Genomic DNA, 20,862 nt, shown 5'->3' with positions numbered 1-20,862 from the left:
TGAATAATGAGAAATAACTACAGACACTGTTTAGAGAAGTGTTAGACACTTCTGAAGAGTTATGAGACTAGCAATCTCCCCAGCACTTCCTTCATAGGAAGGTTACAAATCAATCTTCCAGAATTTCTTCAGAAAAAAAATTATTTCGTTTCTACCAGCCAGTAATGTATCATTTGTGTGGCTATCTCTTCAGTGTGCTTTCATTTTCTAAAACTAGAAATCATATCCATTATCAACAAAGAAAAGAGGAAACGTTGACAATAAAAAAATAAAAGCCCTAAATCTCCAGCTCTGCTTCTTATTTCCACTTCTGTTTCTTCTATCAAACATACTTTTTTTTTTTTCTAATGAGTACTCTTACTTGATCATTAGTGGTGTATCTGTTCAAATATATGTGAAGCCTTAACATGGCTTACTTAATAGAGTTAAGAACCTAAAAATGAAGCTTATAATGATCATCCAATTTAAAATTCAAAAGCCATATATCTAAGGTAAAATAATAGAAAAGAAATAAAACATTCAATTATGTGGCCAACATGAGGAATCTCCCAAAATAATGAGATGGCAAAGATGAAAGTTGTAAATATACAGGTTTTAAAGAACTGTTGCAAAGAGGGGAAGGAAAAAAACCGTGTAATTACCAAAAAGAGAGAGAAAAAGAGAGCTACCAAAATAAAACAAGAATCAGTAATGTGCAATGCACAAACCAAATATCTCTTATTGTTTGTCTTTGCTCACATTTCCCTGCTCATCTGTTTTCCACATTCCAATATTCACTCTTTGCTTTTTGTATCACTTTGATCCTCATTTAGAAATATATTTTTCTTGTCCCAGTGATCCTCTATGGGTTCCAAAAGTTTGCAAAAACTATTTTCAAACAGCCATGCAAAGAGTAGAAAGGGAAAAAGCAAATATTTGGTTAAGCATTACTTGGGTATAACTTTTCAAGGTAATCATATAATTGGTTAATGTTCTATAGCACCAAACAAATGTTATGTAACTTATTATAGTTGCTTCATATAAGTAAAATTAATGTTTAAAATTATAGTATCACAAAGAAATTTGGTGGATGGCTTACTTTAAAATGTTGTGTTTGTTAAATAAATTTTAAGTGAGAAGGAAAAAAGTCAATTAAACAGCTACCAATGAAGAAATAATAGAGAAAAAAAAAGAGGAGGGCAAATCTTTTAAGTAATAATGGCTAAGAATTTTACAAATCTTAAAGGGGGATCGGTTTTCAAATTGAATGCTGAGTAGGATGCGGGGGAAATGCCCATGTGGGTACATTATTGTAAAATTTTAGGAGAAAATAAAAATAAAAAGAAACTGAAAGCTCCCCAAAAGGAAACAATAAATGCACAAAGGAATACATATTTAACTTTTCAACAACATGTGATAATGGAAGATAAGTGTGTGATCCTTCCAAGTTCATTCTATCTATCTATCCATCCATCCATCCAACTATAGAGAGATCATAAAAGATAGGAGAGGAAAGGAAGAGCTTTATTATTGTTGTAAGAAAATTCTTTTAAAATAAGTTACTATAAGTATAAATCAAAAATTAGAGAGACATTTGATTAACCAGAAAAAGACAGGCTGTCCCAGAACATCAGTTGTACAGGAGACTCAACCTAGATTGCATAAGGAGAATGGAAGAAAGTCATTAGAAAGACGAATTCATGAAATATATGATAGTAAGAGCCTAAAAATATATTCCAGGCACATAATGCAAGTGGAAATTGAACATTTCAAATATCCAGAAAAGGAAAAAGTTGTAAAAGGGGAAAACAATCATAGCCAATCATAGTACTTGACTGTTCAATGAAAATAGTCAAAAAGCTATATATATATATATATATATATATATATATATATATATATATGTGTGTGTGTGTGTGTGTGTGTATACATATATATGATTATGTATATATTTATTGATTTTAAATGTTTATAATAAACTTATATATAAAACATATGTACATAAGACCAATTAAATAACAGAGTAGAATGCTAAATGTTCTCAATCTTGACTCAAAAATGTTTTCAACTCATAAGGTGGACAGTCGAAAGACATCTATAACTATTAAAATTAGAAATATGGTTTCAAGTATATAATACAAATTATGATAAAATAGAGAAATGTAAAATAAATTATATAGATACGTTATGAATGTAGTGTTAATCACTAGAAGAATGATATAGATAGGGAGAGAGACTAGAGGTAGGTAAGGAGAAGCAGAAGGAAGCAAGTTGTTTTCCATCCTGTCAATGTTATTAGAACATGCTTCATGGCCTTCCAAAGTGTGCAGACATACTGGAGGGGGAAGAAACACCAAAAACAAACATCTTTGAAGCAATACTTAAAAATTGAAAGAAAAAATAAACTAAGAAAAAATTGAATAAGTTTTTATTGGCAACAAGATCATTATCTGTTGAAGATATTACTAACATTCACCAATATACAGTTCTCTGAGTCTGGACACAAGGACAATAAGTCTCCACTCCCCTGAAGCTGAATGTGGACATGTGAATAGTTCTAACCAATGAAATGGAAGCTGAAGTAGCCTGGTCTTTGTCCTTACAGAAGCATTTAATTTCCAGATGTTCAACTCTCCAGCCCCATCCTCCCCAGGCACGATGATCATGGATAAACAACTAATACAATTCAATGGGAAAACTACCAAAATGGCAATGGTAATTGGGCAAAAGTTTGTAATCAACAATTTGTGAAATAAGAAACATAAATGTGTTATAAATTTGTAAAATAAATGTAACAAGAAGAATTTTTAGCTATCAACTATATAAGGACTTTGAAAATGATAGCATTGATTCTGACAATCTGTGAGATTAGACTATTCATAGACTGTTGACCAAATTATAAACTGGTAAATTTACTTAGTATATATCAGAAATACTTACCGTAAGTAAATGCTTCATGGCCTTTGATACAGTAAAATTATACTTCACTTATCAGAATTGAGGCAAAGTACATATGCAGAAGGATTCCATTTACAGTAATATTTTAGAATGGATAAAAGAAGGTTTCACACAAAATCTATAAACTTAGGAGATAGTTAAGTAAATTAGGGGATAAATATTATAAAACTATTAATTTTACAAATGGCTTTACTGGCATCCAAAACATTTTCAGGTATGATATTAAGTACAAAAGTGCTCAAAAAGAACATATGTAAATATAAAACAAGTGATTATTTCTTGGGTGAAATTAGTGATAATTTTTATTTTATTTGTGTTTTCCAAATTTTCTACTTTAATATGTTATTTTTATAATTAGAGAAAAGTATTCTAAAATAGCTTCAGAAATTTTTATATTAATTATGGAGAAATATTTAAATAAACATCTAGAATTAGATTTACCTCAGAAACATTATGATGCACAAGTCTTGAAAAAAACTTATAAATAAATAAAAATGGAGATAAATGTGATTAAAGAGACTTTGAAATCTAAACTGGCCAAAGAGAATTAAAAATAAATGAAAAGCTAACTCAAACTTTGAAGTTTTAAACCAAAACAAATATTGTGACATATATTAATATTTGTTTAAACACAAGTGGCCATATGGCAAAAAGAAAGCAGAATCAATCCCTTGAAAGAGAACAGGATCTGTATTCCATAAAGTCCTTTAGAAAATTCTGCCTCCTTAGTCCACCTTCATCCTGCTCCATTATGATACCTTAACTGCGTTACCCAAACCTTTAGTGGTACCATCTTAGGTAGAGTGGCATCAAATGGCTTTTCCTTACTCACTTGCTTCTGCCTTTATGAGTGGAGGAAGAAATGAGACTAAGCCACTATTTGAAAAATATTTAAATTTTTAAAAAGTGTTAGCACAAAATGTTATTAACACTGTAGTTCCACTGATGTACTTTTTTTTTTTCATGCAGGTAAAATTTTTGTATTCACCCAAAGATGTATTAAAACAAACAGAAGACTGGAGTTGTGCAGAAATTTGATTAAATACATTTCATAAAACCTTTTAATGCTCATGGTATGACAGGGTACTAGAAAACTCACTTCAGGGCCACATTAAGTTCAGAGTTCTACAAAATGTACCGGTTATAGAATTAGAAATTTGTCTGATGTTTGACAAAAACTACACAGTATGTGTCATACATTGTAAGGCAAACTGCAAGTATTTCTTGATGAAAGTAACACTTTAGTATTTTATTTAGTACTAGACGTCCAATGCATGAAATACGTGCAAAAGTAGGCCTTCCTTCCCCCAGCTGCCTGCACCCGCTTCCCTCGGGCACCCGGGACCTGGGCTTCCCTCGTAGCACCGGCTTCATCTGGAATGATGAAAGGACTCCCGGAAGGACATCTGGTCTAATTAGCATATTATGCTTTTATTATTCTGGATTCCAGATTAAATTATATTTATGCCATAAATAGCTTGATATTTGGCTTTAGAGAGAGCACAAAACTGTTTTCTAAGACAAATTAAGAATGAAATTATATATTAGTTAATAAAAACATGAGTATCTGAGTTCCCTTACCTATCTTCATTTCATACAGATTGCTGTCTTTAGTTTTAATGTTCTTTTTGTGAACACATACGGATTGTTACACTGAATTAACTTCAAAGTGTTATTCAAAAGCAAAGTCATAATCATAACCCATTACTTCATCCTTGATATAGATTAAGAAATATGCAAAACTAGCAGTACACTTAAGTGATATTAGTGCTGTGACACAAGCCAAAAAACATAACAAAATCCTTTATTTATCCCTCTGGGCTCAGTTAATGTCCAAATCTGGAGTCTGCATTTATTGATCTGAGACCCCAGTGACACAAAAGCACAATTTATAAAAACAGCACTGCTCAGGAAATAAGTGTCTTGCATAACTTTATATTCTATACTTGTAATCAAGTTTTAATCTTGTTTATTTCACGTTTTGGGCAAATTCCCTATTTGTTTTTAATTTTCTGAGGAACTATTCACTCAAGAAGAAAATTTGATAGCATTTTAAATCAATGAGGAGATATGTATTTCATATATATACTAAAAGCCCAGTGCATGAAATTCATGCACTCTGGAGGGAGGCGGGGGTGGGGGGGAGCTCAGCCCAGACTGTGCCCTCTCGCAGTCTGGGAGCCCTCAGGGGATGTCTGACTGACAGCTTACGCCTGCAGGTGGGAGAGGCTTCTGCCACTGCAGCTGCACTTGCCAGCTGTGAGCCTGGCTCAGGGCTTCTGGCTAAGCGGCACTCCCCCTGTGGGAGCACACTGACCACTAGGGGGAAGTTCCTGCTTTGAGCGTCTGCCCCCTGGTGGTCAGTGCACTTCATAGCGACCGGTCGTTCCACCATTTGGTCAATTTGCATATTAGCCTTATATAGGATATATATATGGTGACACTTGGCTAAACATGAAATTTAAGCTTAGTTTAATACTTACTAAGCTTAAAGTATCCCTACTTCAGTATTTATATCAAATAAATCCAGATGAATCAAAGATTCATTTTGAATCATGAAACCAAAATAGGATGAAAAGTAAATTAAAGGACAGGCAGTTGTATTTTTTCAAATACACTAGAGTGGGAAAGCCTTTCTGAGCAAGGCATAAAATGTTCTGGGGCTGAAAATAAACAATTTCTTAATATAAGAATATATATATATATACATATATATATATATATGTGTGTGTGTGTGTGTGTGTGTGTGTGTGTGTGTGTACTAGAGGCCTGGTGCACGAAATTCGTGCAGGGGTGGGGGAGGGTGTTGTCCATCAGCCCAGCCTGCACCCTTTCCAATCTGGGACCCCTTGAGGGATGTCCGACCGCCCGTTTAGGCCCGATCCCAGTGGGATCGGGCCTAAACGGGCGGTCGGACATCCCTCTCACAATCCAGGACTGCTGGCTCCAAACCGCTCACCTGCCTCTGCCTGATTGCCCCTAACCGCTTTTGCCTGCCAGCCTGATCACCCCCTAACCACTCCCCTGCCAGCCTGATTGACCGCCTAACTGCTCCTCGGCTGGCCCGATGGCCCCTAACTGCCCTCCCTTGCTGGCCTGGTCAGCCCTAACTGCCCTCCCCTGCCAGTCTTGTCGCCCCTAACTGTCCTCCCCTGAAGGCCAGGTCGCCCCCAACTGCCCTCCCCTGTTGGCCCGGTCACCCTTAACTGGCCTCCCCTGCTGGCCTTGTCCCCCCCAACTTCCCTCTCTGAGGGCCTGGTTCCCCCCCAACAGTCCTCCCCTGCAGGCCTGGTCCCCCACAACTGCCCTCCCCTGCTGGCCTGGTCCACCCCAACTGCCCTTGCCTGCTGGCCTGGTCCACCCCAACTGCCCTTGCCTGCTGGCCTGGTCCCCCACAACTGCCCTCCCCTGCAGGCCTGGTCCCCCACAACTGCCCTCCCTTGCTGGCCTGGTCTGCCCCAACTGCCCTCCTCTGCTGACCTAGTCACCCCCAACTTCCCTCCTCTGCTGGTGTGGTTACCCCTAACTGACCACTACTGCCCTCCCCTGCAGGCCATCTTGTGGTGGCCATCTTGTGTCCACATGGGGGCAGCCATCTTTGACCACATGGGGACAGCCATCTTGTGTCTTGGAGTGACGGTCAATTTGCATATTATTCTTTTATTAGCTAGGATTATTTTTTTAAATCCTCACCAGAGGATATGTTTTTATTGATTTTGAGAGAGAGGAAGGGAGAGAGAGAGAAACATCAATGTGAGAAAGAAACATCCATCGGTTGCCTCCTGTACATGCCCTGGCCTGGGAACTCACAACTTGGGTATATGTCCTGACTGGGAATTGAACTTGCAACCTTTTTGTGTACAAAATGATGTTCCAATCAACTGAACCATCCAGCCAGGGCAAGAATATATGTATTCTTTAAAATTATGAACTGAAATCATGAATAGTTTAAAAGAAAAACAAAAACCTGAGTAAAATAGCTGTAAAACATCTCTAAATCTGATTCAAAACTTAAAAAATTATTTTTGGAAGAACTTTAATTCACATTACTATTAATATCACTATTTTCTCATTTGGCCACCCAGTTTTTCAACAATATAGTCTATGTCAGTATATCACACAATGACTTTCATCTTCCATCAAGATCTTTTTATTGTAAATGATCTAGAAACAATGACTTTACTATACATTCTAACATAAACAAATAAAAAAGATCATTCTCATACCTCAGGGCACTACACATAATTTTAAGTGGCTTATGTGGTTTATTGCATTAGTCTCTTCTTTGTCATATGTGCTATACTGGTATACAAACAGTAGAAAAGATTCCAGCAAGAAACTAAAAACACATTTTCTGTTGTTCTCTGCCTCTTATCCCAAGTCCTTATCAAAACTATCCAAAGTTCCTAACACAAGAAGTAATAATAAAATTTCACTATTTTTTTTTGTGTGTGTGTGCACTTAGATTGGCCAACCATAGTACATAGTGTTTCCTGGCCACTGTGTAGCTTCGAAACAATCCTATCACATATGATTTCCTTTTACAAAGGTGACAACTGAAGACTTAGATAGATTAAGCACCTTATCCAATGTCCACATTTAATACTAGGACTAGAATTCAGTTCCAAGTATAGAGTCTTAACCAATGCTATTCTGTCTCCCACGACATCAGAGCTGTAAACTGCATGATCTAGGTTTTATATTTTCATGCACAAAATATTTGTGCCTTTACCATTAAGATGACAATCCTTCAGTTGTCTGTGTTCTGAGATATAAAGATAAGGATTTATGGTCCTTCACATCAAATAACTAAAACTATAAAGCTTCTCGATAAATCCTCTAAATTATTGCCTGTGTTCCTAAAAGTCCCTCTCCAAATGTAAATTAGAAGTAACACTGTGAGCTAGTAAAAACTAAAAAATTAAAAATTAAAAAATGGTAAAACAGATAAAGCTATAAATTTTGAAAGTACTTGGGAATTATGGAGCTCAATAACTCCATTTTATACAAAAACTAAAAACAAGATTGAAATTTTTTATTCCTCAAAAACACAAGACAGGAATAAAGAAAAATAATGACGTAAGTTGAAATGTATCTTTCAAAAAAAGTTAGTAAAACATACACCCTTGCTACTACCCCTAGAGATGGTCACTTGCAGAATTTCTTTGCCAAAGCCTTGTAATGAGATTTTGTTTTTGTTTTTGTGTTGTTTTTTTTCTAAAGATAAGCCCTTTTTCCACGTTAGAATTGTAGGAGCTATTTCTGTGGTAGCTGGATCATTCAAAACAGGTAGTCCCTTTAAATATATGTAATTCATATAAATAGCTTACATGAAGCTCTTGAGGAGTGTGTCTAAAATGTTCCCTATCTAAACTACTAAAATGCATATAACAATTTTTTCAAATATATTGATGAAACTGATCACCTTATAGTCCTTATTCTTCAGGTTTAAAGTGTTCACTATCTCAAATTATTTGTCTCAAATTATCCTTTAATAATTTAATAATTAATGACAAAAATTACATATTGTTCAAAAGTTATCATTAATTTTGTTAAATATTCTTCTAAGACCTGCTAATATATTTTAATTATATCTAGGATTGTTGAAAATCCTAGATGTATTTCAGATGTGAAGAAATAAAATATATTACCACCAGATAACATAAGACTAAAAGTTAAATATTTCTGTGTTCTACTGATAAACCTCATTTATCAGCACTTACCAAACAGTTCTTGGTAACATTACACTAAGTTATCCTGCCTCTTGGAGATTTCCTGCATCCCTGGCTCCCTTCCCACACTTTAAGAAATCTGACAATTTCAATCTGCAATAGAAACTTTTTTCTTTGACCTGAAAATACTTATTTTGTTTTTTTAAATATATTTTTTATTGGTTTCAGAGAGGAAGGGAGACAGAAACATCAGTGATGAAAGAGAATCACCAATCAGCTGCCTCCTGCACACCCCCCACTGGGGATTGCCTCCTACACACTCCCACCATACTCCCCACCGGGGATCACTGGGGATCGAGCCTGCATGTGCCCTTGACCAGAATCAAACCTGGGACCCTTCAGTCCACAGGCCAGTGTTCTATTCACTGAGCAAAACTGGCTAGGCCTGAAAATACTAATTATGAAATGCTTGTTCTATCCTTTTATTCTTGCACAGAAATTTAAAAATATATAGCTCAATTGCTGACATATTCTTTCTGCAATAGAATGAACACTAATGCTAGAGAAATTGTAAAATGAATACTAAATCTGAAACAATAGTATTTTAATGCAAAGCCTTAATATCAGCTGCAAAAGGTTTATGGAATAAGAAAACCTTTTCTTATAGCAAATTATATAACCTGAGTTTCAATTAAATTCATACTGAAGTTAGAAACGATTGAGTAAGGCCATATTTTGTTATAGGGATGAAAATCAGATAATACTTCACTATATTTTTAAAATAAGCACAGAGTATACTCAGTTTATATAAACATATTTCTATCATTTCCATCACTATAATTGGCCATTTAGACAGATTAGACTAAAAATATTTGTATCAAAGGGGCACTTTCTGAGGTTCACTGAAATTCAATCAGAGTGAAAGAATCAGGGGACCATAAAATAAGTGAATATCATAGAATTTATAGTTTGCAATTAACTTTACATGAAGGATAAATAAGCTCTGTAAACATAGGATGCCCTGTTCAAAGACAAACTAAAACTTAGGCATTGCTCAATTCAAACCGGTTTGTATTTATATTTTAAATACTGAAATAATCAGGAAAAAATGTGGAATTAGCATACCCATAAATAAACTACATAAAACTATAAAGTAAAATTCTGAAGAACAAATCTAAATAGTAAAACTATGAGAAGTATATATGTCAATTATTTGAGAAATCTGAAGACATATGAAAATCAAACAATCTAAGAAACTGTCTACTCATAAATTCCCTTACGGTAATGACTCCCTTTTCTCCCAAACCTATTTGTTCTATTCAATTGAAGACACTTATAAGGGTAAATATTCTAAATTTTAAATTAATGTTAGATTACAAATTAGTAGTAAGCATACTGTATAATTTTTCTATGATATGTTAATTAATGGATAAAAACAAAACTATAATAACAAATTAGGGCTTTTGCTGAAGCAAATTTATCAATAGAATAAAATAGCCGAGACTGGTTTGGCTCAGTGGATAGAGCGTCGGCCTGCGGACTCAAGGGTCCCGGGTTCGATTCCAGTCAGGGGCGTGTGCCTTGGTTGCGGGCGCGTCCCCAGTGGGGGGTGTGCAGGAGGCAGCTGATCGATGTTTCTCTCTCATCGATGTTTCTGACTCTCTTTCCCTCTCTCTTCCTCTCTGTAAAAAATCAATAAAATATATTAAAAAAAAAAAAAAGAATAAAATAGGACAAAACTGCCCTAGCTGGTTTGTCTCAGTGGATAGAGTGCTGGCCTGCAGACTGAAAGGTCCGGTCAAGGGCACATGCCTGGGTTGTGGGCTCAATCCTCAGTAGGGGGCGTGCAAAAGGCAGCTGATCAATGATTCTGTCTCATCATTGATGTTTCTATCTCTTTCCCTCTCCCTCTCCTTCCCATCTGTAATCAATAAAAATATTTTTAAAAATAGAACAAAACTAATGAGAAAACAAATCATAAAGATAGACTGCTTGAACAAAAATAGAAAAAAAAAGGCATGCATATAAAAAAAATCACACATATTAGTGCAAATATTAGAAGAATTGGCTTGTGTCAAGAAACTGTGTCCATAAAATTCTCAAAGACATTCACTATAAAATATATTATAATTTAGTACTTTAAAAAATTCACTAAAATAATTAACAAGGGATATCATCCTATCTAATAATAGACAAATATGCAAATTGACTATACCTCCGACACACCCACAAGCCACGCCCACAAGCCACGCCCACCATCCAATCAGCGGGAGTATGCAAATTAACCCAAACCAAGATGGCTACAGCCACAAAGAGCAAGGTTTCCTAGGTAACAGAGGAAGCCAAGCTTTCCGCCTGCCCTTGCCAGGCCTAAGCCTCCACTTAAGCTGCAAAGTTTCAATTATAGAAGGTAAACAAATTCAAACAAATGGCAGCAGGATGGAGCTTGAGAGAGCAGGCCAGGGTTGCCACCAGCAACAGGAGAAGCAAAGCTTTCCACACACCCTGGCTGGGCTCACCCGCTTAAGGCAACAAAGTTTCAATTATAACCCCAACACAAATAGCTGCCGGCCTTGGAGGGAGCCCCAGGCTTGGCTCCGCTCCAGGCTACAAAGTTTCAATTGTAGAAGGAAAATAAATTCCAGATACCAGGGCCGCTGCTTGGGTTGCCAGGGGGCGTGGCCAGCCTGCAAACCACCACAGGCCCCTTGCTCAGGCCACCCCACACCCCAAGGGAACCCCCACCTGATCCGGAATGCCCTTCAGGGCAAACCAGCTGGCCCCCACCCCTGTACCAGGCCTCTATCCTATCTAATAAAAGAGTAATATGCAGATTGATCATCACTGCAACACACAATATAGCTGCCCCCATGTGGTCAAAGATCCTGCCCCCATGTGGACACAATATGGCCACCACAGATGGCCAGCAGGAGAGGGCAGTTGGGAGGCACCAGGCCTGCAAGGGAGGGCAGTTGAGAGGGACCAGGCCTACAAGGGAGAGCAGTTGAGAGGGACCATTCCTGCAAGGGAGGGCAGTTGGAGGTGATCAATCCTGAAGGAGAGGGCAGTTAGGAGTGACCAGGCTGGCAGAGGAGGGAAGTTGGGGACAAACAGGCTGGCAGCGGAGTGGTTAGGGGGTGATCAGGCAGGCAGGCAGAAGCAGTTAGGGGCAATCAGGAAGGCAGGCAGGCAAGCAGTTGGGAGCCAGCAGTCCTGGATTGTGAGAGGGATGTCCGACTGCCCGTTTAGGCCCAATCCAGAGGGGTCCCAGATTGGAGAGGGTACAGGCTGGGCTGAGGGACAACCCCCCTCCGTGCACGAATTTCGTGCACCGGGCCTCTAGTGATATATAATACCCTGAGATATGTGTGTGCAGGTGAGGGGCGTAGACTATGACAATTTTGTTGCCATTCAAAAATATTTATAGTCACATTTTGTGGAAAATGCAAAACTAAAATGGAAGGTGAATACACACACCCAAAACTGTCTGGTCCCTTATAATGGATTCTTGTATTCTAATCACTTGCAACATGGCTTTTGCATCATCCTAACAACATTTGTAAATCCTCTAAAAATGTATATTGTACATATTTTAAGCAAATCATTTTAACATATAGCAATGTAGCTTTAGGGATAAGTAAATAATAACTTTGAACATATCTATCTTTTAGAGGAAAATGTAAAACATATTACACCTTCCTCTAAATAGGACTTAAATCAGATACCAAGTAGTTTCTTTTGACATCCAAGTGTAGAGCAAAGGCAAAACTCTGACTTTAAAAAGTATAATTTTATAATACGAAAATATATCATATGTAATGTCTTTAAGAGATAAATAATCATTAAGGGCCTCAAAGCACTGAGCACTATGCTAGGATTTGTGAAAGTTACATAGACAACAATGGTATGATCCTGCCTTCAAGAATGTCACATTTTTCATTCTCCAAGTTAACTTTAAAATGTGTTCATTCTATATATTAAAATGATCAAAAATGACAAAATAGTTTAAATTGAACAATACTGAAAAATAACAGAGGTGGACTCCTAATCAACACCAATGGAAAAACCACATTTTTATCCAAATTAGTAAAATTTTCTCCGAAAACATTTTGATGTTTGAAATTTTTTTAATCATAGGTGATTTTGAAATTTTGACTTTGAATTCAACAACTAATTTCATTTTGTATTGAAGAAACATAGTCATATAACTGGTTTGTCACTTTGTTATTCAGATCATTAGAGAAAACCTCAGAAATTGTGACTAAAAATTGCCAAAACAAAAAAGCTAATATTTTAATGGTATCTAGAGTATCTTCTGTAGAATCCTTAAAAAATTAAGGAAAATAAATTAATCAGTAGCATTAATATCCCAATAAAATGTTTAAATCTGATATTTTAGCTCTTTGAAATGTACCCTTTTCTCCCTTAAAAAAAAACAAACAAAAAACAACCACATAGTTCTGTATATCCATTCAGATTTCATTTCCTATAATAGCATTTCCTGTGCAGATTAGATCCTTCTATCAGTTGTTTTTTTAAGGGGAAAAGAAAAGAAGGAGGAAGAGGAAGGGAACAAATGCAAACTCTTTGAAAACTCAATTATATAGTAACACATTCTAAAATAATTAGGAAGCAACTGCTCTTTTTGAGCCTTTCTTAAAATTTTCAGGGCTGTGGAAGTTTTACAATTTCTGGTGTTATTGGAAGAGATTACAAGAAGATCTAAGATTTGGACATGAATCAGCATCCATGTCAGCATAATGTCACAGTGCATGACCCTATCACTTTAGAGGCTTGATATGAAATAGAAATGCTCTATACTTCCAGTCAGCAGGGTAAAACCTGCAAGACCTCAAAAAGAAATAGCATAGGAATAGATTCTTAACATTAAGGTTGTATAGTTTCATACAGTAATTTTTATTCAGTTTCTCTTTTCCTAAAATAGAATATTTCAACCAACACCATTCTTTGATTTCTGTTTAGTACAATCTATTATTTTCTTAAAATTCTCTTGTGGTAAGTAAAATATGAACATTTACAAAAAAAAAAAAAACTAGTGAAAATTAATTATTCTTCCATACAAGAGTCTTTCTTTCTTTGTAACCTCCAATTGAATATGACTGAATATTTACACCACCGTGTTGTAAGGTATTGTGTACTGGTACATGTGTTCATGGGTTTCTTCACACCATGAATACTTATCATTGCTTAAAAGCATCCAAGTTGAATCTGCTTTTATTAAATTTTGCATATCTTTAAGTCGGTAACTCCAGGTTTTAGTAATTACCTCAACAAAAATGGCAAAACTTGATAATCCAGCCAATCTATAACTACATACAATCTATAATTATAAGTATACATATGCACATATTACATTTTTGTATGTATACAACACACATGAAGTTGCATTGATAAAAAAGCGTAATAAAGGTTTAAGAGACATTAATTAGATGAACACAGATACACAATCTCAGAGATTCATGACCAAAACCCAATGATAAGAAATACACCTTTTAAATGATATCTGGAGAATCAAGGCTAAAGAGCTAAAATCATATTATTTTAGAATTCTCTCTCTTCCAAAAGCATTTACAATCAGTGCTGTTTCTGAATGGCTTTATAACTCAGGTTTACAAAAATATTTAAAATAATCAACTTTAAAAGTAAAATTGAATGCACTCTGTTGTTAAAAGGCATCAGGAATTCTCTTTCAAACAGCATTTAAAATTTTTTTTTCAAAGTAGGTGCCATTTATGTATATTTTTATTGTTTTCCTAAATAAAATTTTGTAACGTTTCAAAAGGTATTCAGTGTGCGCAACAGTTTTATGAAAGAACAATATTTTCTCCAACATCTCCATCTGCTGGCTTAGAGGAAAAAGTAGATTTTTATCTATTTCTTAAAATTTAATATTTTATGATTTGTTTTTATGTAATTGAAATATAAAATTATTAAATTATTATTAAATAGACGAATAGCTATTTGTCAGTTAATCATGAAATAAATAGAAAGATTTGAGCAAGAAATCTAGTATTTAATATTTTAAATTCCAAAATCCTATGGGATCAAACAATCATGTTTACAGTCCATTTAGACAGTTTTATTTTAAACACGCTTTAGTAATGAGAACATTAACATTTATTAAATTTTTTTAGAATGCAATAGCATTTAGTGTTTTTTTTTTCTAAGATCTGCTGTTGATTTTATTAACAATATATACTATGTGGTGTAAATACATATGCAATATCATATTTACTGTTTTCACAATTCTGAATTACTGCAATAAACTGCTTCTGTGTGAGAACTATTAGACCATCTTCACATCCTCATACTGAAGTTCTAAGACAAGACCCCAGAGGCCAGTACACAGGCCTGCAACTCTTTGAAAACTATTCAAAAGGACACGGTGGAGAAAGGTTGAAAAAAAATTAATATAAGAAAAACCTTCATTTATTAGCTGACAACTACAGGTCATTCAATAAATATGGGAGGGAGTGGGGAGAAAGAAATTCTTGAGGCCCATCACCGTGGTTTCAACTGTTGAACAATCATGCTCAAATGCTAGTCTCTTTTTTCTCTAATTTTATGGTTTTCATATTCTCATAATGAATGTTTTTGTTTGAACAGCCTTCAGGGAAAAGGACTGAAAACCTTAGTATTATCTGTACCTACAAAGAAAGGAAGGAGGAAGACGGGAAATGGGGGAAGGAAAGGCAGGTGGGGGTGAGGGGTGGGGACAGGAAGGGAGAGAGAGAAATTGGAATCCGTCTTTATTTCCTCAGGTACCCATGGAAACAAGTGGGAACAAATAGGTACTTGCATTATCCCGCTGTGACTGTGAAAGAGAAGGATGTGGGAGTTCAGTGCAATGCACAGTCATTTTACCCACTTCAGAATATAATGACTTCATTTCATTTGCATAACCTTAACCCACTCAGTAGATCTTGCTGGATCCTTAAGTGGTTGTCAACCTCAGCAATTCCAAATAAGTTCCTCCATCTCAGAAATAAAATTAAATTAGCAAACTAATGTATTTTGTACTTTGAAATAATTCAAGTATGAAACACCACTTTCTTAATATGTAAACTTAATCCTGTGTAATTTTTATGGTTTAACTAGGAGAACAAGCTACTTTCTGAACACTGATTGATGACACATACTTTAATAATGGAGTTTAAGAGTACACTTCCTTCGATTTCTGGGAGAAGAGAGAGAAAGTCATTTTGGTTTTAGCTATAAACACATTTGATGCTGCTGCTTCCATAGAGAAACGTGGACTCCCCTGACTAAAAAGGCAAGAAAACAAAGCTAAGCACTGGAGAAAAACCTTGAGCAGGATTTAAATGATTAAGACTCATCTGGACACATTTGATATTAGAGATTTCCATTCATTTCTTGATTGCTGACTTGGTAATTGTAGTTTTATATAAGCGTCTTTTTCTCTGAAAAGAGTTAAACTATTTTTACATTTTTTGTTGCCTTGTGCAAAAAAAAAGAATAAGGATACAAATATTTTACAATCTCCAGATTTTGAAATTCCTAAAAGAATAAAGACACTGAGCCACAAAAATGGTCAATGAATCAATGTCAACTCCAGAAAATTCTAGCCAATGAGCTCTCCTATAATAGTGCCTCAGTAATTCTCTTTAGCAATCCGTAAGATTACTTATGATATGGATGTTGCAAATGCCATCATTCTGAAGTCCCATGAGGGAACCTTGAAAATGCATTCAGTTCCTCCCCATCATTTGTTTTAGTGTCCTAGAATAATAATCCATGGAGGAGTATTTGGGGATCTGGAGACACGTACATTTTAATTTCAGCTTCATTTTCCGAGCAAATCAAAACAAAACAAATGTGTGCAAAATGAAGATGTCACTTTCATTTATTTTTCTCAGGACTGTAGTCAAACAAATTATGTGTGTGTAAATGAAATCCATGTCCTTTAGTACATGGCTGTATCATTCTGTGGAAGTTCTTTGAGTTATATATGTGTTTAATACATTTACATTTCCTGTCTGCATATTTTATTTCAATAAAATTTATATAAAAAAGAAATCTATTTTAAAATATTGAGACTGAAGACCTAAATTAGTTAACTAACCTAAACTAACCATAACCTTTAATCTTTACAAAGCTCCAGTACAGTGATCCAGCATTTGGTGGAGTCCAGGAATTTTAATTTTGTTCAGTGGACATACACCCATTATATCTCAGTCAGGCCCTCTTGTTATTTTCACCAGTGACTGAACTTCTCAATCATTAACCATTTCCAAAGAGTAAAGATTTCAGTTACGTTCACCTCAATACTTCCAGTAATCATAGTCTTGCCGTAGGTTTATTACTTTCCAAAGCATTTTCACACTAGTATATAATACAGTTAGGTACTTAGCACAGTTGTATGTCAGTCATAATTCAGGGGGAAAAAACTGGGAACTTAATACCAAATCAAATGAATAATCTAAATCTGTTAGGTAAATAGGTCAAGTATAAAAACCTTCAAAAATTAAACTATATATATGTATACATATATAGATATATGTGTGTGTGTATATATATGTGTGTGTGTATATATATATATGAGAGAGAGAGAGAGAGAGAGAGAGAGAGAGAGAGAGAGAGAGAGAGAGAGATTGATTTTCCAAGATAGCCTTATATTTTTATGGAGGTTTTTTTTTTTTTTTGAAGCTGCAAATCCACTTTAAGAGTCTCTGTCTCTCTATCTCTCTCCTTCCTTACCCCTCCTTCCCACGCCCCCTCCCCCCCGTTTCTTTTCTCACTTGGTATCAACATTTGAAGAAAGCTTATAGCACTGAAACCTTCTTAAATAGGGTCTTTATAACAATTTAATCATAGGCATCTAATCTAATAGGAGTATCATAATGACCCTGTTCTAATGGTCAAAGAAAATTGTTCCATATCTTTAATCATCCGGGTGACAGCGGTTCCCAAATGAGTTGATAATGGCCCTGATATGATAATCAAGCTAACCCATCGAATACATGATTAAGACTTAATATGAGGAAGTGGGATGGCACCAGTTGTTTGCCTACGGTGGGAAGGGAGCAGTTGGGCTTTCTTCTGTGGTAATTTTCCACTCGCTCCTTTACCCTGTCGCCAAAATGGGAGGTGCGCCATCTGCAAAGCCTCCTCCAAACTGTTAACTATGAAATACAAACTGCACACATCGGATCAGGGAAGAATCACCCCGGCCCATTCGGCAGGAAATGATGGCAGCTGCTGGGGAAAGGGCAGGAAGGCACAGTGGCCGCGCCGCACAGCCCACGCGGGCGCGGGGGCTGGAGCTCGGGGATGAGTTCGGGCCGCGGCGCCTTCCCATTGAACCCTTGAGAGACCTAACTGCTTGGATTCCGTTACTTTGCAGCCTTGAGAGAGAGAGAGAGAGCTTCACCGCGTGCCCCGCAGCCCCGCGCGGCGTGGTAGGGCTAATAGGGATAACTAACGGCGAAGACTAAGATGGCTGATCAGAGAGACTTCTCCCGATTTTCCAACTCAGCCGGATCCAACTGCTTTCCGGTCCTTTTCCCCTCGCTGCCCTTGCCGGCGCCAGGCTACCTGAGAACAAAGCGCACCCGGCGGGCGAGCTGCCCGCGGCCTCCCCGGCGGAACTGCGCCCTTCAATGGGGAGCTGAGGCTCCAGGGAGCGGCGAGACACGGACACGCGCCCGCTCCACGGGTGCCGGGCTGGGTAGACCCCGGGCCTGCGTCAGCCGCTCCGCGCACCGCCCCGCGCCCCTCCGGGGGGCGTTATGTAACAGACCCGAGCCCAACTCCGGAACCATTTCACAACTAGTCCCGCCGAGGCGGATACCACAGGGCTCTGTCGAGTGAACCCGACCCGGCCCGGACATCTAAGCCAGGCCCGCAGGCGAGGGCTGCAGCTGCCTGGGCTCGGGCAGTCCCCTGTGGGATCTACCCAAAAGCCCCACGGCGCGCCCTGGGGAACAACGTGTTCTCTGTGGGCAGGGTGCCACCAGGCGCGCAAGGAGGGGAAGGAAGGGGCAGGGAGAAGCAGTCGGTATCAGCTGGAAACCCCTGAACCTAAGGAAGCCCCCCCCCCAGCTCCAACTCCCACCCCACCTCTCCAGTGCGCACACTCTTCCATTCCTTTCGCTCCCTCCTCAACACCCCCAACCGGCGGGGGTCCCCGGGATGACAGCCACCTTCTCCCCCTACGCTGTCACACGCACGCGCGTGTGCAGCCACTCACACCCACACACTGAAAGACGCACACACCAACCCCGCACTCACACTCGCTGGCTTTCCGCGTGCGGCGCCTGAAAGGCATGAATATTCATTACTTACAAGCATTGGTGACTGCGAAGCTGTTTGCTACCTCCAAATTGTCGATGTGCGGTGTGAGTCGGAACTCCGAAGTGGAAAACTGAACCATCCCTACCCGAAATGCACTGTATTCTTGATCTGCGCCCCTGGGAAAGAGCCCCCCTGCAAAGAACAAACACCAAGGAGGGGAATAGTGTCAGTGCCCCGGAGGAAAAGGAGAGGAGCCCGCGGGTGCCCAAACAGCCCAGGAGTCTCTTATTCACGCTAATGAGCGGAATGAGCACACGAAGGGGCTCTGGTAGCTGGGGGTCAAACATCCAAATAGTAACCAAGGGGTCAAGGCACAGCGTCTGAGGGCAAGGCAGGTGGCCAGAAACATTTGCCTTTCCTCCTAATCACAAGCTTTGCATTCAGACCCCTAGAGAATCTGAGCAAACGGGAAAATGTTAAGGCAGAATTAATAAAATCTGGAGGGCAGAAATGAGATTCCCCCCCCCCTCCCCACTCTATTGTATCAAGGCATCGTCTTTTTCCCTTTGCTTCACCCTAAGAAAAACATGTATATTCTAGGCAGTTTAAATCTGGAATGCAGTCAAGGTATGACATAAGTCTACATGACATGAATTAATCTGTTCACTGTGAACAAAGATTACTACCAAATTATGCACAATTCAAAAGCAGAGCACAAAGGATACCTACCTATCTGTATGCTGTTAGAAGAGACACCAAAAATTAGTCCCCATAAAACAGGAGAAAGGAGGACAGATATATGCATAATCTTTTGCATTTCCAAGAAAAGTAGAGCATCCACAAAATATCCCCCTTTTTCCCCCTTTTCCTCCTCTTCCTTCTTTGGCCGTTTTCCTCAGCAAATTAGATCCTCCGCATTTTTGAAACAGCAATTTAGCACCAAGCTGCTACAACCCTGAAGTGGAGGCAGAAGAATTCCTATTTCCCAGGTCCTGCTGGTGGCTGCTGATGCCCTGCGCCCTGTCCCAGCTCCTGAAGTCCAGAGGACTGGCTGGATGCAGTTTTCAGCGGAGCTGCCGCTGTGGTCCCAGTGCCTTGGAATATTCAGCACCCTCCCATGCACTCACACACACTCACCCTCTCTCGCGCTCTCTTCTCCCTCCTCTCTCTCTCTCTCTCTCTCTCTCTCTCTCTCTCTCTCTCTCTCTCTCTCACGCGCGCGCGCTCGCGTACACACACACACACACGCACACACACAGCAGACACACACAGACACACACACGCAAGTCACAGAGAGGGGCAGGCAGTCCCGGACGCGCGTGCGCGGCTCGCAGCAGGCAGCTGGCGCGCGCGCCCACCCCTCCCCCGCCCCGAAACCCGCACCCTGCACAGCCCCGGCCGCGTCGCGTGCGCGGCGCTGAGAAAGCGCGGTTCAGAGCCCGGCAGCGGGTTTCCCTTGGCGAGACCTCGGGTCTCGCGAGCTGTCGCGCCCACCGCTCGCTCCTGCCTTTCAGCACCGAGGACAGCGCCCTGCTCCCTGCCCGGCGCTACCTTTGTGTCGCCTGTGCAAGCTGCCACGGAGAAGCTCCAGCCTGGACCAAAGGCAGCAAAGCTGATTTCCGGCTGCTGTGCAGAAGAAGCCGAACTGCTAATTGTTGTTGGCAGTGAAGCGGTCTGTCACCAGGCCCAGCTGTTTTGTGTTAAAAAGTAATTTTGACTTTTAATTTCAAGAACCTGTGAAACCCACTTTGGCAAACGCTGCCATTCACCTCACCTGATCCAACCAAAACGCAAATAAGCAAACAAAAGTCCCATTGAAGAAGTGTTCTAAAATTGTGAACTTTAGCTAAAGATGACATAGCCGTGATCCAGAGAAAAACCCCACATTCTACGTATAGAGCTTGAATCTTTGAAATCACTTTGCATGGAAATCCAGTCTTTTAGCGTGTGTTCCACTGGGCTGTGATGCCAACGTGCC

At 38.7% G+C, this 20,862-nt stretch overlaps 1 protein-coding gene across 3 annotated transcripts in view; it reads right to left on the bottom strand.

Annotated features, from left to right (window-relative positions):
- The window catches only part of GRIA2 (glutamate ionotropic receptor AMPA type subunit 2), a 123,964-nt gene extending 104,248 nt beyond the window's left edge, over nt 1-19,716 (bottom strand). For 2 of the 3 annotated variants that reach the window (XM_028152470.2, XM_054716954.1), the window contains exons 1-2: nt 19,614-19,701; nt 18,936-19,076 (exon numbers count right to left, since the gene is read on the bottom strand). In XM_028152470.2, coding sequence (XP_028008271.1) covers nt 18,936-19,076; nt 19,614-19,701 — 229 coding nt within the window. Of the gene's footprint in view, nt 1-18,935; nt 19,077-19,613 lie in introns of all 3 variants that reach the window. The other variant, XM_008144534.3, reaches the window with a different exon arrangement.
- Nucleotides 19,717-20,862: the final 1,146 nt, after the last annotated feature.

The sequence above is a fragment of the Eptesicus fuscus genome, chromosome 6, assembly GCF_027574615.1.
Source record: "Eptesicus fuscus isolate TK198812 chromosome 6, DD_ASM_mEF_20220401, whole genome shotgun sequence".
NCBI classification, from domain to species: domain Eukaryota; kingdom Metazoa; phylum Chordata; class Mammalia; order Chiroptera; family Vespertilionidae; genus Eptesicus; species Eptesicus fuscus.
This window is presented reverse-complemented; position numbering and strand designations above follow the sequence as displayed.